The sequence below is a fragment of the Bubalus kerabau genome, chromosome 12, assembly GCF_029407905.1.
Source record: "Bubalus kerabau isolate K-KA32 ecotype Philippines breed swamp buffalo chromosome 12, PCC_UOA_SB_1v2, whole genome shotgun sequence".
Lineage (NCBI taxonomy): Eukaryota > Metazoa > Chordata > Mammalia > Artiodactyla > Bovidae > Bubalus > Bubalus kerabau.
Window position 1 is genome coordinate 46,886,832 of NC_073635.1, and position 12,241 is coordinate 46,899,072.

General features: G+C 36.0%; 1 protein-coding gene across 1 annotated transcript in view; it reads right to left on the reverse strand.

Moving 5' to 3' along the window:
• Positions 1-12,241, reverse strand: part of DACH1 (dachshund family transcription factor 1) — a 477,329-nt gene that overhangs the window by 271,836 nt on the left and 193,252 nt on the right. Inside the window, exon 2 of the mRNA XM_055542628.1 lies at positions 7,476-7,591. Coding sequence (XP_055398603.1) covers positions 7,476-7,591 — 116 coding nt within the window. The remainder of the gene's footprint in view (positions 1-7,475; positions 7,592-12,241) is intronic.

Genomic DNA, 12,241 nt, shown 5'->3' on the forward strand with positions numbered 1-12,241 from the left:
TCCGACTCTTCGTGACCCCATGGACTGCAGCCTACCAGGCTCCTCCGCCCATGGGATTTTCCAGGCAAGAGTACTGGAGTGGGGTGCCATTGCCTTCTCCGAGAATACTGTATGAGAATCTGACAAATAAAAAGATAATCCACAAAGCTCTGGCTAAATCCACACACCATCCACCAGCATAATCAAAAATTGACCCTTAAAATCTGATTTGCTTTTCTCAATGTAAATAAATATCTCTTCTGTCACAGGAGACATCATATTACTAAAAAAGAAGCAAATAATATCCTGCAATTAGTCAGTTAAGTATATTAGCAACTTCATTACTACAAAATCTGCTGAGAGAGAAATTTAAGTGGATTATAACTCTGCGTATGGACCAGTGTAGGCATAGGAGACTACAGAACTCAATAGAAATTTGGAAGAAGGAAACAAATTAGGGAGGAAAGGACTGTAATTTTCTTCTAAATTAAGTAGATGAGAGGCCTGTCCAGAAGTCTAGTAATATGTGATTATTCAATTAAATCTTTAATAACAATCTTTACTTAAGAACTTTGAAAATATTTTAATTTATGCTAGTAATAACCAGGACATATAATAATTTGACTGAAATGCTTGATTATAATATATACCACATATTTAATAAAGTAAATATATTTATTATCTAGTCTTTCATACTAATGCAATATTTACAGTTAGTTATGAGCTACATATTATTCACGTATGTATTAAATTAGGTGTATACCAAGATACTGTGGGTACATTTATATATATGCAGGAATTTTAAAGACTAGTATATTCTATGTTATCATTCTATTCCTGAAAATATTGCTTCTTTAGAACATCAATTTAGAAATATTAGTTTCATCAATTACTGTTGATAATGCTGAAATGTAGACATCACAACCCACCAACAAATAATGCCCTCCATTTACCTAGTACACCTCCATCAGGCCCTAGACTCTGCATCTTTAATCTGGATCCTAACTGTACTTAAATGGGTTTTATAAACTGCATTATAACACCAATGTTGAAATTTGTAACTCTGAGGTTTAATCATGTCTTACAGAAATCCCTTGATAAACATATATTAGCCATATTCCTGAAAAAATACTTATGTTGAATATCTGCTTTGTGGCTAGCAGTACTCTACACAATGGCATACTATGGTAAACAATCACCAAAATCCATTTGTATGGATAAATTTCATACCACACTTGGGGCCCTCTTAATATCTCAACCAGGAACTTTCTGGGTGTGGAAGGCTGACAAGGATCCCAAAGTTATGCTCACATTTTTTAACCTGTGAATGCCTCCTTAAGAGGAGAGTCTTTGGAGATATGATGACATTGATGATTTTGAGATGGGGAGTTGATTTTTGATAATCTGATGTGTCCTAAATACATCCACATGTATCCTTTCAAGAGAAACAAAAGGAGATTTACACACACACAGATACACACACAGACACACACACAAGAATAGGTGGAAATTACGGTCACAAGCCAAGGGAAGCTGGAGTCTCCAGAAGCTCGAAAAGGTAAGGAAACAGGTGCTCCCAAAGAGATTCCAGAGGGAGTGTGGCCCCACCGATAACTTGAGATGGACCTGTGCTGCTTGTTTTTGAACGGTGGCTCAGACGGTAAATCATCTGTCTACAATGTGGGAGACCCGGGTTCGAGCCCTGGGTTGAGAAGATCCCCTGGAGAAGGAAATGGCAATCCACTCCAGTACTATTGCCTGGAAAATCCCATGGACAGAGGAACCTGGTAGGCTATAGACTATGGGGTCGCAAAGAGTTGGACAAGACTGAGCTACTTCACTTTCACTTTCAGAACTGTGACAGAATTAATTTTTTATTTATTGTAGTCACAATATAAGTGGTAATTTGTTACAGTAGCCACAGGAAACTAACAGAGTGTTCAGTACAAGTTTTGAAATTAAACAAATTATGTGATGAATTTCAAATTTAGGTTAAAGTGCTCACTAGTATCTGACTCTTGCGACCCCATAGACTTCTCCAGGGGTCAATGGGATTCTCCAAGCCAGAATAGTAGAGTGGGTTAGCCTTTTCCTTTTCCAGGGGATCTTCCCAACCCAGGGACCGAACCCAGGTCTCCCGCATTGCAGGCTGATTCTTTACCAACTGAGCTATCAGCCTTCCAAAAAGGAAAAAGAAGATAAATTACTTAAAGATAAATTACTTTCTTTTCAAGAAAAATTTAAAGGGAAAAATACTTGAAATTCTGGTAGCTCAGTGATAAAGAAATGCCTGCCAATGCAAGAGATGTGAGTTTGGACCCCTGGGTTGGGAAGATCCCATAAAGAAGGAAATGGCAACCCACCACAGTATTCTTGCCTGGAAAATCCCATGGACAGAGGAGCCTGGCAGGCTGCTTGAGTCCATGGGGTCTCAACAGAGTCAGATAGGACTTAGCCACTAAAGAGCAACAACAAACAACATGCATCAGATACTGCTAAGTCAAATGTGTTACTTTCAAAATGTCCAATGATTAAGTTTCACAAGTATTTCCTACATACAGATGTATGAAAATACATACTTATATATACTGCATGAACATTAATGTCTTAAATGTTTTGTATCATATTTATTCTTTGAGTAAGGCATTCAAAAGATTTTTATGTTTAAATTATTAGTGAAGATGATCAACTCATTTGTGACTGTTTTACTTGTTTTTCTTACTTGGGAGCCTCTCCAGGGAATACAATGCATTTGTTATGATAAAGTTCTCAATATGGAAAACACATTTCCACATAATGAATTTTTCCCTTGGAAGTTGAAAAGCTTAATGAATTTAAAATATTACAAATGTTGATACTACAAAAAAAAAACAAAAACAGGTAGTTTGGATGCTGTTGCCAGTTGGTAATATTTAGAAAGAAAAATAAAGCCTATAAACTTTGAAAATGTCTTTGAATTATAAATCCACATGAGAATACTTTCCTACTATTTTTTTAAGATGAAAATATTTCAACAGAATTGACTCTTGCTAATACTGCCCTAGCATAGCATTATTTCCACAATAGTGAAACTGCATTTATAGGTTCTTACTTTTTAACCATAGTGCCTCTGTGTTTACAATTGCTTTTTTTTAATCCTGATCACATATTGATTATTTGCCTACAAGGTCACAGTAAGAGAAAAGATGTGTCTAAGAAGCAAAACTACGAATCATCTATTCATTTAACTTGATGTATTTGGAAAAAATAGGTAATGGATAACTTTTTTTAATGAAAAAGGCAAATACTGAGAGTCACTGAGTTATTTCTTAAAACTTACATGAAAATTGTGTTTCAAAACTAGTTTGCATTCTGCCCTAAAGATAAAGTCAAGAAATTGGCCAAATATGCTATCTCAAATTGCACTCCTGGCACAGGAGGGGAGTATTTAGAAGTCCTAAATAACCCTTTCCTTAATTGTAAAATACACATGATTCTATAAAAAGTATGAATGTTACGGAAATTCTGTTGCTAGGATGAATTTATTTCAAACTGGTATTTATTATCAAAAATGATTTATGATATGTGCTCAGTCCAAATAAATGTAGAGAGCACTACAGGAGGTGTTGTGTTGTGAGACTCTACAAAGAACCTTCTTTCTTTCATTAACTTCCACTTTTGGTTGCTATGGCACCCAGTGACAACCATAAATTTAGAAATTATCACCATCTGCCCACGCCCCCTTCTAAGGTTACACACAAGCCCACTTGAACAACCAAAATAGCAAACAAAAACTCCATAAGCAATTTTACAGTTTTTTATTTTCAAATTATAGATACCTAAGTAAATAATCCTAGAGCTGGGAACGCACTTTTTAAAAATATAGTCTTTTTTTTTTTTTTTTAGAAAAGCAAATTCCTTAAGGAAAGATTATAACTTAACTACAGTGTTCAGTTGTTGAAAAGAAAAATGAGGAAATGATTAGAAACAAATTGATCGATTTTTATAAATTATCAAAATAAATAAACTTTTGTCAAGGACCAATTCAGGCAACCTCGAAGGTGAATCTGTATCTATTATGCTTTCAAATGGTAATATTGGAGTACAAAAGTACAGGTCAATATTTATATGCAGTCAATGATGTAATCTTATAAAGGATTTGAGATTTGAGAGTGAGTTGTTTTCTTCTTTGTTCTTTTGAGGTCTATATGTTTTTGTACTTGTTTTGCTAGTTTTAGAACAATGATTTCCAAGTCATTAAAAGATATTGATAAAACTATTGTGCATGCTAAGTGGCTTCAGTTCTATCCAACTCTTTGCAGCACTATGACTGCAGCCTACCAGGCTCCTCTGTCCATGGGATTCTCCAGGCAAGGATACTGGAGTGGGTTGCCATGCCCAACCCAAGGATCAAACCCATATCTCTTACATCTCTTGTATTGGCAGGTGGGTTCTTTATCACTAGCACCACCTAGGAATTCCTGGGAAAAAGATGTTTTAACTCCAAACTCACAGGTCAAAAATATAGAGAAATAGCCTTAAACTACTTTGCTTAATGTAAAAAAAAAAAAAAAAAGTTGCTATATCATTTTTTCAATGTTTCAAGAAATAACATATTTTATCTTTCCCACTTTGGGAAAAAACAGCATTTTACTTTTAAAGAAAGTAAAAAATATAAATAAAGTTCTGGGACAAAATGTCTATATATCCCTATTGAATCATATTCCCCCAGTACACTAAGTACTCCTTGGGAGAAAAGTGTTACACGCTTTTGTGAACTATATGATATCTTTACAATGATTAAATTTCCAGCTAATGTTTTAAGATAGAATAAACATTCTCTAGGAGTTTAAGATATTATTCTGTAGTCTCTAAAATTTAGAGACTTCTCCATCTAGAAAAACTTTGTGCAAAAAGAGCAATCATAAGAATATATTAAGATAGCATGATTCATGCACAACAGTCAAACTTCTGGCAGTTTCAAATCTTTGGCCAAATGTCCAAAATTTGAATTAAGTGAATTAGGCAACAGTGAGCTCACAAGACTTGTTTTAAAGCCATTCCCTGGGCTCTATAGAGTATTAAACTACCTAAATCCACGTCTTCAAATTCAGTCTACTCTCCTGGTAAGTCCCCATTTCCTCATCCTTCTCTGGAATAAGACTCTTAAGGCTTGTTTCAATGTAATGAAGTGAAGTAACTCAGTCGTGTCCAACTCTTTGCAACCCCGTGGACTGTAGCCTACCAGGCTCCTCCCTCCATGGGATTCTCCAGGCAAGAATACTGGAGTGGGTTGCCATTTCCTTCTCCAGGGGATCTTCCCAACCCAGGGATCCAACTCGGGTCTTAACCCAGGGATCAACTCGGGTCTCCCACATTGCAGGGAGATGCTTTAACCTCTGAACCACCAGGGAAGCCCCTTTCAATGTAATAGCTCAAGAGAAATCTTAATTTCTGGGCTCACAACATATTAGTAAGAACAAAAGTTTTTTAAAAAGCACATAAAATGTATGAAATGGTCCTGCTTCAAAAATGAAGTGATGAGTCAAGTTAAAATTACCTTCAGTATCTCTGTTCACCAAGTTAAAAGATATTTCAGAAAGGGATCTATCAAAAATGATTTAATATTTTGATTTTGAGTTTTGGCTTGTGATCTTCAGTTGTTTCAAAACTTCTTACCCCAAAGTTACTTGATGGTCTTAACTGTGGAAGGTGCTGCTATACTTAGATCCTGATGATATCATCTTATCTCACCATCTCTTAGGTGGTGAAGTATTTATTGTTTTCACCTTAAAACGCTGGCAGGCAATTCGGAACTAGATCTTCCCTATTTCAATACAAAAACAATCTAGAATACTTTTCACCCCAAACATAACTGATTAGTTAGAATCAACACAAACTTATCAAATACAAAATAATGATTATTAAAATGATTATTTTTAAAGCCCCAGACATATTCATTGAGAAGTCAAAGACTCTTTCTTCTAGCACACCTGAGTCTTTCAATCATAAAACATAAAAAGCTAAGATTTTCTTTCCACCTTGTCTGCACAGTACCAATCCCCTTGCCCAAAATTTGCAAATCAGAAAATTTTATTTAGTTAAATAAAATGTTCATCCTTAACAAAATGCTACCTATTTCATTCCTAAATATCAAATTTGGAATTAGAATTTCAGGCAGTAGGATTCAGTCACTTGTGAATCATAACCTAAATTAACAAATAGGAATGATGATACATGCTCTGTAATTAGGTTATTTTCAGCTATTGATTTCATTTTTCTGTTTCTCAATTTTTCACCTGCAAGCATTAGCATAAAAATATAACTCTTCATTGGAAAGTGAATCATTTACTTTTAAGAACCTTTCATATCTTACTAAAAAATGTAAATACATAAAATGAACAAATAACTTCGAATTCAACTCAGTGGATGTTTGATTAAGGTTCATAAAAGTGAACAAACTGTTCAGACACTGTCACAAAAGTAAAGGTGAGTTAAAAGAGCCATTCCTTCCAAGGAGCTTTCAATGCAGTATGGAATGTGAAATAAGACACCCATGATTATATCACAGCCTAAAAAAGACAAGTGTTACAATAGAAAAAGAAAACACTAACATGGGTATTCAGAGGAAAAAAATGAAGACTTTCTCCTGATCTTGCTAATTCTTTTTACTGTTCCAGTTATTGTTAAGTGACACTTACATATTTATATGTCTATCTCAACAAACTTTCATGATGGCAAGAATAAATAAATTCTATATGCTATATAATAATAATTTCATTATGACTATTAGTTTAATTTGTTCTGAGTCTGGATGAAACTTGGAAAGTGAGCAGACATGTGTGAGTAAATAAAAGAATTAATGAACACATTCAGGTGGTAAAAATCAAATGAGTTATTTTTGCATGCAGTACATTATTAAAGTTGTTTATGACACAGAGCATGTGGTCAAGAGTATTCTTTTACTTGCACATTGAAAAAATTCTAATAATAAACATCTTTCTAATGTTTATTATTTCTAATAATAAACATCTTTCAGATGTTTCTAATAGAAATAGTTTAGGAAAAAATAGGAGATATTTCTATTTGACATAGTTATGGTCTTTTGTTTGGATGCATGTTAATCTAGTTTGGAGTTTTTATGGAATGAAACATAAGCTTAGAATTCAGAGATCTGGGTTTGACTAGCCACTGACAGTGATCAGCTGATTGACCTTGGGAAAGTCATTGATTCTCTCTGAGCTAGGGATAATAATTTGTTATTTGATATTAGCAAGAGAATTAATTAGAATAAACCCTAGAACTGTGTTCAATTAAATGTTTTTCATTTTATTTTAAATAAGGAAATGATGATAATCATAATGCAGTTTTGAAATAAATTCTCATCAGTAACATGGTTTTAGTGTGAACAAAATATAGCTGATGAGTGTAAACATTTATGTAAACACAGGTATATATGAAAGCAATGGTGTTGGCTGATTTTGAATATTTTAGGCATCAGTCAGTAGCACGCTTACCTGTTGGTGGGATTATCCCAGGAGACATAAGGCCCGGGACAGAATGTGGCATGATATGAGAGTTCTCTGGGGAGGTGACACTTTGAGTCCTCTTAGGAGGCCTTCCAGGTCTAGAACTGAAACAAACAAACAAAAAATTTTTACAATTAAGCTGTTGTCTTACACATCATTTCAAAGTTGTTTCAAGTGGTAACATGGACTGTAAATAAATTTGTTTCAAGGACGGTTGGTTTTGCAGTTAGATGTAATAGACTTCCATCACTAATTAGATTACATGCTGAATTCATTTTCTTCATTGAAGATCAGCCACTCTTGATGCATAATTCATAGCCTGCACCTCGTTACCTGCTTCTTCATATTAATATCTATACACAGTTTGAATTGCCTCGTTTGCATATGCTAAAGTTCTGCATGCAGCCTTCAGCACGAAAATTATGCACTAACTTGTAATAATTATTACAGTCAGCCTGCTATTGATTTATGAGACTTTTAAAAACCAAATATGTGTAGTACTTGTAATGAATGATATTTTAAGGTTCTTCAGGAAATTAAAAGGCAATGGCTGCCTAAGGAAATGTTCTGCTTGTTTGATTTAATACTACAGTTAGCTGGGAGGTGGAATGAAAGAGTGATTCAGACCTATAGCACATTTTTCGATGATATGTTTTATTACTTTGCACTGCTAGCCTGATATCTAGATGATAAATGACAATACATATCTAATGTGTGAAAAGGTCTTGCAATTTCTTTATTTTTTGTCATTTAAAAGATAAGTCAAGTTATCATTTAACCCTTATTCTATTTAAATGAAGAGCCCCACTAGGTTGCCTTACTTTAAATATACTAAAAATTCTATTGGAAATGCTTAGGATTATTTGTAGGACATCATTAAGAAATGGCCAGAGTAGCATCTTATATCTGACTTTAGAATAATTAAAAATCCTGTTTGTGTTTTAACAGCACTTTTTCGCTTGCCTGTTTTACAAGCATAATTTTTAAAATTATCAAAGCAGAAAGTGAAAAGGATACACATATTCACCATTCTTGTATAAGGAAAACATGAAGAATATAATAGCAAGTTTTGAAGCAAACATAATTAGCATTATGTTTCCTCTGTCTGCCTCTGTATCATGAATGTTCCTTTACGAAAGGCTTTTCTGTCATTTACTGGCCAATATGTGCCAAGATATAGCAAAACCTCCAGATGCATCCTTCATAAGTTAACATTTCCATGTAAGCCTCAACTGAGATCCTTTGCCTTGTCAGAAGAGTCAAAGATCCTATCTCTATTATTTAGTGTAAGTAATATATGTAGTCATTTAACAAATATTGTATTTGCTCTTTTTTTAAAGCAGTGCACTGTGGGGGCTAATTTGGGAGAACGAGTTCTTAGTCTTCAAGAGCTTATACTCTTGTCAAGTGGGACAAATCTGGTACATAAAGAACTAGGATGCAAATTCAAATGTGCTGTGTCCTAACCAAGTTGCAGTCTGAACACTAATGTGGAAAAGCTGGATAATGATAGATAACTCCCTGTTGGAGTTAAGATATCATGGCCCTGGGAGATTAGAACAGAATTCTGAATGATGAGTTGAACATGGAGAGAAAAAGAACAGAAATCACACTTGAGTGGGAATGTGAGAAAGGAATGGAAACCTGAAAATGTGTGAACGTACAAGACTGTTTTTTCCAATAAGTTGAAACAGGTCAAATAAAATAAGTGGCAGAAATCCATACTGTAGACTTACTGCCTAGGGCCAGATCCTGGAGGACTTTGAACCAAGAGCAAATAGATTGTGTATCTGTTTAGGCAGCTAACCAATAAGGACACTGTCCTGTGAATACGGACACATCTCTCAGGCTACTTATTCTCTGTAATTACTCTTCATCCTCAGTTGATTCTCTAACTTATATTATGAGCCTAAAGCCCACCAACAGTGCTCTGCTAGTCTCCATTCTCCCTGAGTGATTTCTTCTATTAACATTACTGATATGATAAGGAATAACTGCTAAATCTTATCTACAGCCTGATCTTTCTCCTGGGATTCACATGGATTAATGCCTGTCTACTGCTTATGTTCTATAATAATCTAAGATTCAGTTTGTCCAAATTTGAACTCGGCATCTTCTCCATTAAAACCTACTTTTCCTTGGTTAATCAAAATGGCACCTAATTGACTAACCCAAAAATCCAGGACTCGGCTGTGTCTTTCCCTTCCTTTGTACACTCAAATATTATCCCAATGAAAATATCTCTCTATGCCCACACCTGTATTCCAGATCAATCCCTCCTTCCTTATTTGATCTACTATCACAGCTCTTTCAAGACCTACCCTCAGCTTTGCCCCATGCTAGAGCTGAAAGTGAAGTCTAGATAACTCTCCGTACTGATTTTGGAAGGATTTTTTTTTTAATCATGTTTTTCAACTGTTTAAAGGCATCAGTGACTTCCCAGGTGACACAGTGGTAAAGAATCTGCCTGCCAAAGCAGGAATCACAAAGAGACATGAGTTCAATCGCTGGGTCAGGAAGATCCCCTGGAGTAGAAAATGGCAACCCACTCCAGTATTCTTATCTGGAAAATTCTATGGAGAGAGGAGCCTGGCAGGCGACAGCCCATAGAGTCACAAAGAGTTGGGCATGACTGAGCAACTCAGCACATACACAAAATACCAATAGTTCCCTATAGCATTGGCACTCCTTAGATGGCACCCCACTCCCGTACTCTTGCCTGGAAAATCCCATGGACAGAGGAGCCTGGTAGGCTGCAGTCCATGGGATCGCTAGGAGTTGGGCACAACTGAGCGACTTCCCTTTCACTTTTCACATTCGTGCATTGGAGAAGGAAATGGCAACCCACTCTAGTATTCTTGCCTGGAGAATCCCAGGGACGGGGGAACCTGGTGGGCTGCCGTCTATGGGGTCGCACAGAGTTGGACACGACTGAAGTGACTTAGCAGCAGCAGCAGCACTGTAACAAGGCCTTTCAATACTTAGCCCTGGTCTACATTTCCAATCTCATCCTGTTTTTCCTACATTCATTGCTTATATTTGGCCTTAATGAACTTATTATCAGTGTCCCATGTTGCTTTGATCTCCTAATATACTACCTCTATACAAGTCACTATTACTTCAACCCACCCTCAGCCCCCTTTTACTGACTAAACATTCATCATCCTTCCTACCAATGCCTTCTATTGAGTATTCCTTCTATGCACTATGATGGTTCATGGCGAATAATTCTATTTTAGCCTTTTCTGCACTAACTATAGTAATCTGCTTATTTATTTCACTCCCAAGACTGTATGGTAGAAAGTGTACTTTTTTTTTTTTTTTTTTGTCATTAAAATGCCTCAGTTAAAATAGCTCACTGTATGTATTTAAATAAATTTTAATTCAATTCGTTAAAACTTTCACTGCAATTCTTCAAATTCCTCACCAATTCCAGTAGTCTCCAAGATTCCAGGAAATGAAAAGTGAGATGCAAAAGAAATTTGGGATTCTGAGTCTAAAGATGCTAAATATCCATCTGAAGCTCAGAGAAAAATAAGTATCAAGAGAACTCAAACAAGATGCCATGAAAAAAGTGTGAAAGGAAAAGGAAGTTAAGATTTGAAAGTTTTAGTTCTTGAAGTTGTTTTGCTTTTAAAGAAGATGAAACTGTTCAGCAGTACTTTATTATTCAGGCCACAGGAGCTGACTTCACAGCCCTCACTCAGGAAGTAGAAGTCAGGCTACTAAGTAGGAACACTTTATTTCACACTGTGATTAGGAGAGACCCAGTGGGCTCTTTTCACCCTAGATAGCTCCTGCCCAATCTATCAAGTTGCCTCCAACCTCACCAATAGAGATTTACTGCTTTTAGACTGGAAGATTTAAGATCTTTTAAAGCCTTCCATTAAAATGCAAATATCCTTGGTGGTGGTGAAACCCTAAAACAATCTACACACACTCTACTAGGGATGACTTTGCAATTAGGGGAGAGCAGGCAATGGCAACCTACTCCAGTACTCTTGCCTGGAAAGTCCCATGGACGGAGAAGCCTGGTAGGCTTCAGTCTATGGGGTCACTAAGAGTCGGGCACGACTCAGCAACTTCGCTTTCACTTTTCACTTTCATGCATTGGAGAAGGAAATGGCAACCCACTCCAGTGTTCTTGCCTAGAAAATCCCAGGGACGGGTGGGCTGCCGTCTCTGGGGTCACACAGAGTTGGACATGACTGAAGCGACTTAGCAGCAGCAGCAGCAATCTTAAGATACCTAGGTAAATAATAGGGGAAGTGGGAAGAACTCCAAAGAAAGATTTCCAAGGAAAGACAGGTCATTTATCCTTTTCCCTAAGAACAAGAGGAAGCTCTTCTTGGAATTATAGGAGACTTCTTGGTTGCTGGGGAAGTTAGGTTTGTTGATTAACAAGACTTTCCTCTATCCCTCATGACCTATAGTTAAGTCTCCTTACTGACAGGCTTGGTGTATTACCTTTACTGCTCTCTTTATCACTAACTGCTAGAGGGTTTAAGTCTAGAAAATCTAGGAAGATAACTTAATCATAAAATACTTAGATATTTAAATTAGTTTCAAGAGAGATTTAAGGAACTTCCAGGAGAAACTGTGTAGTTGCAGTGCTCAGAAACATGGGTTATACTCTCTGGATAGATCTCACTTTAAATAGTAGTTCTAACCTATTTATTAGAAGGTGTGACCTTGATCAAGCCACTTAACCTCTGTGAATATCTGACTAAATCAGCATTTTTTTTTTTAATGGG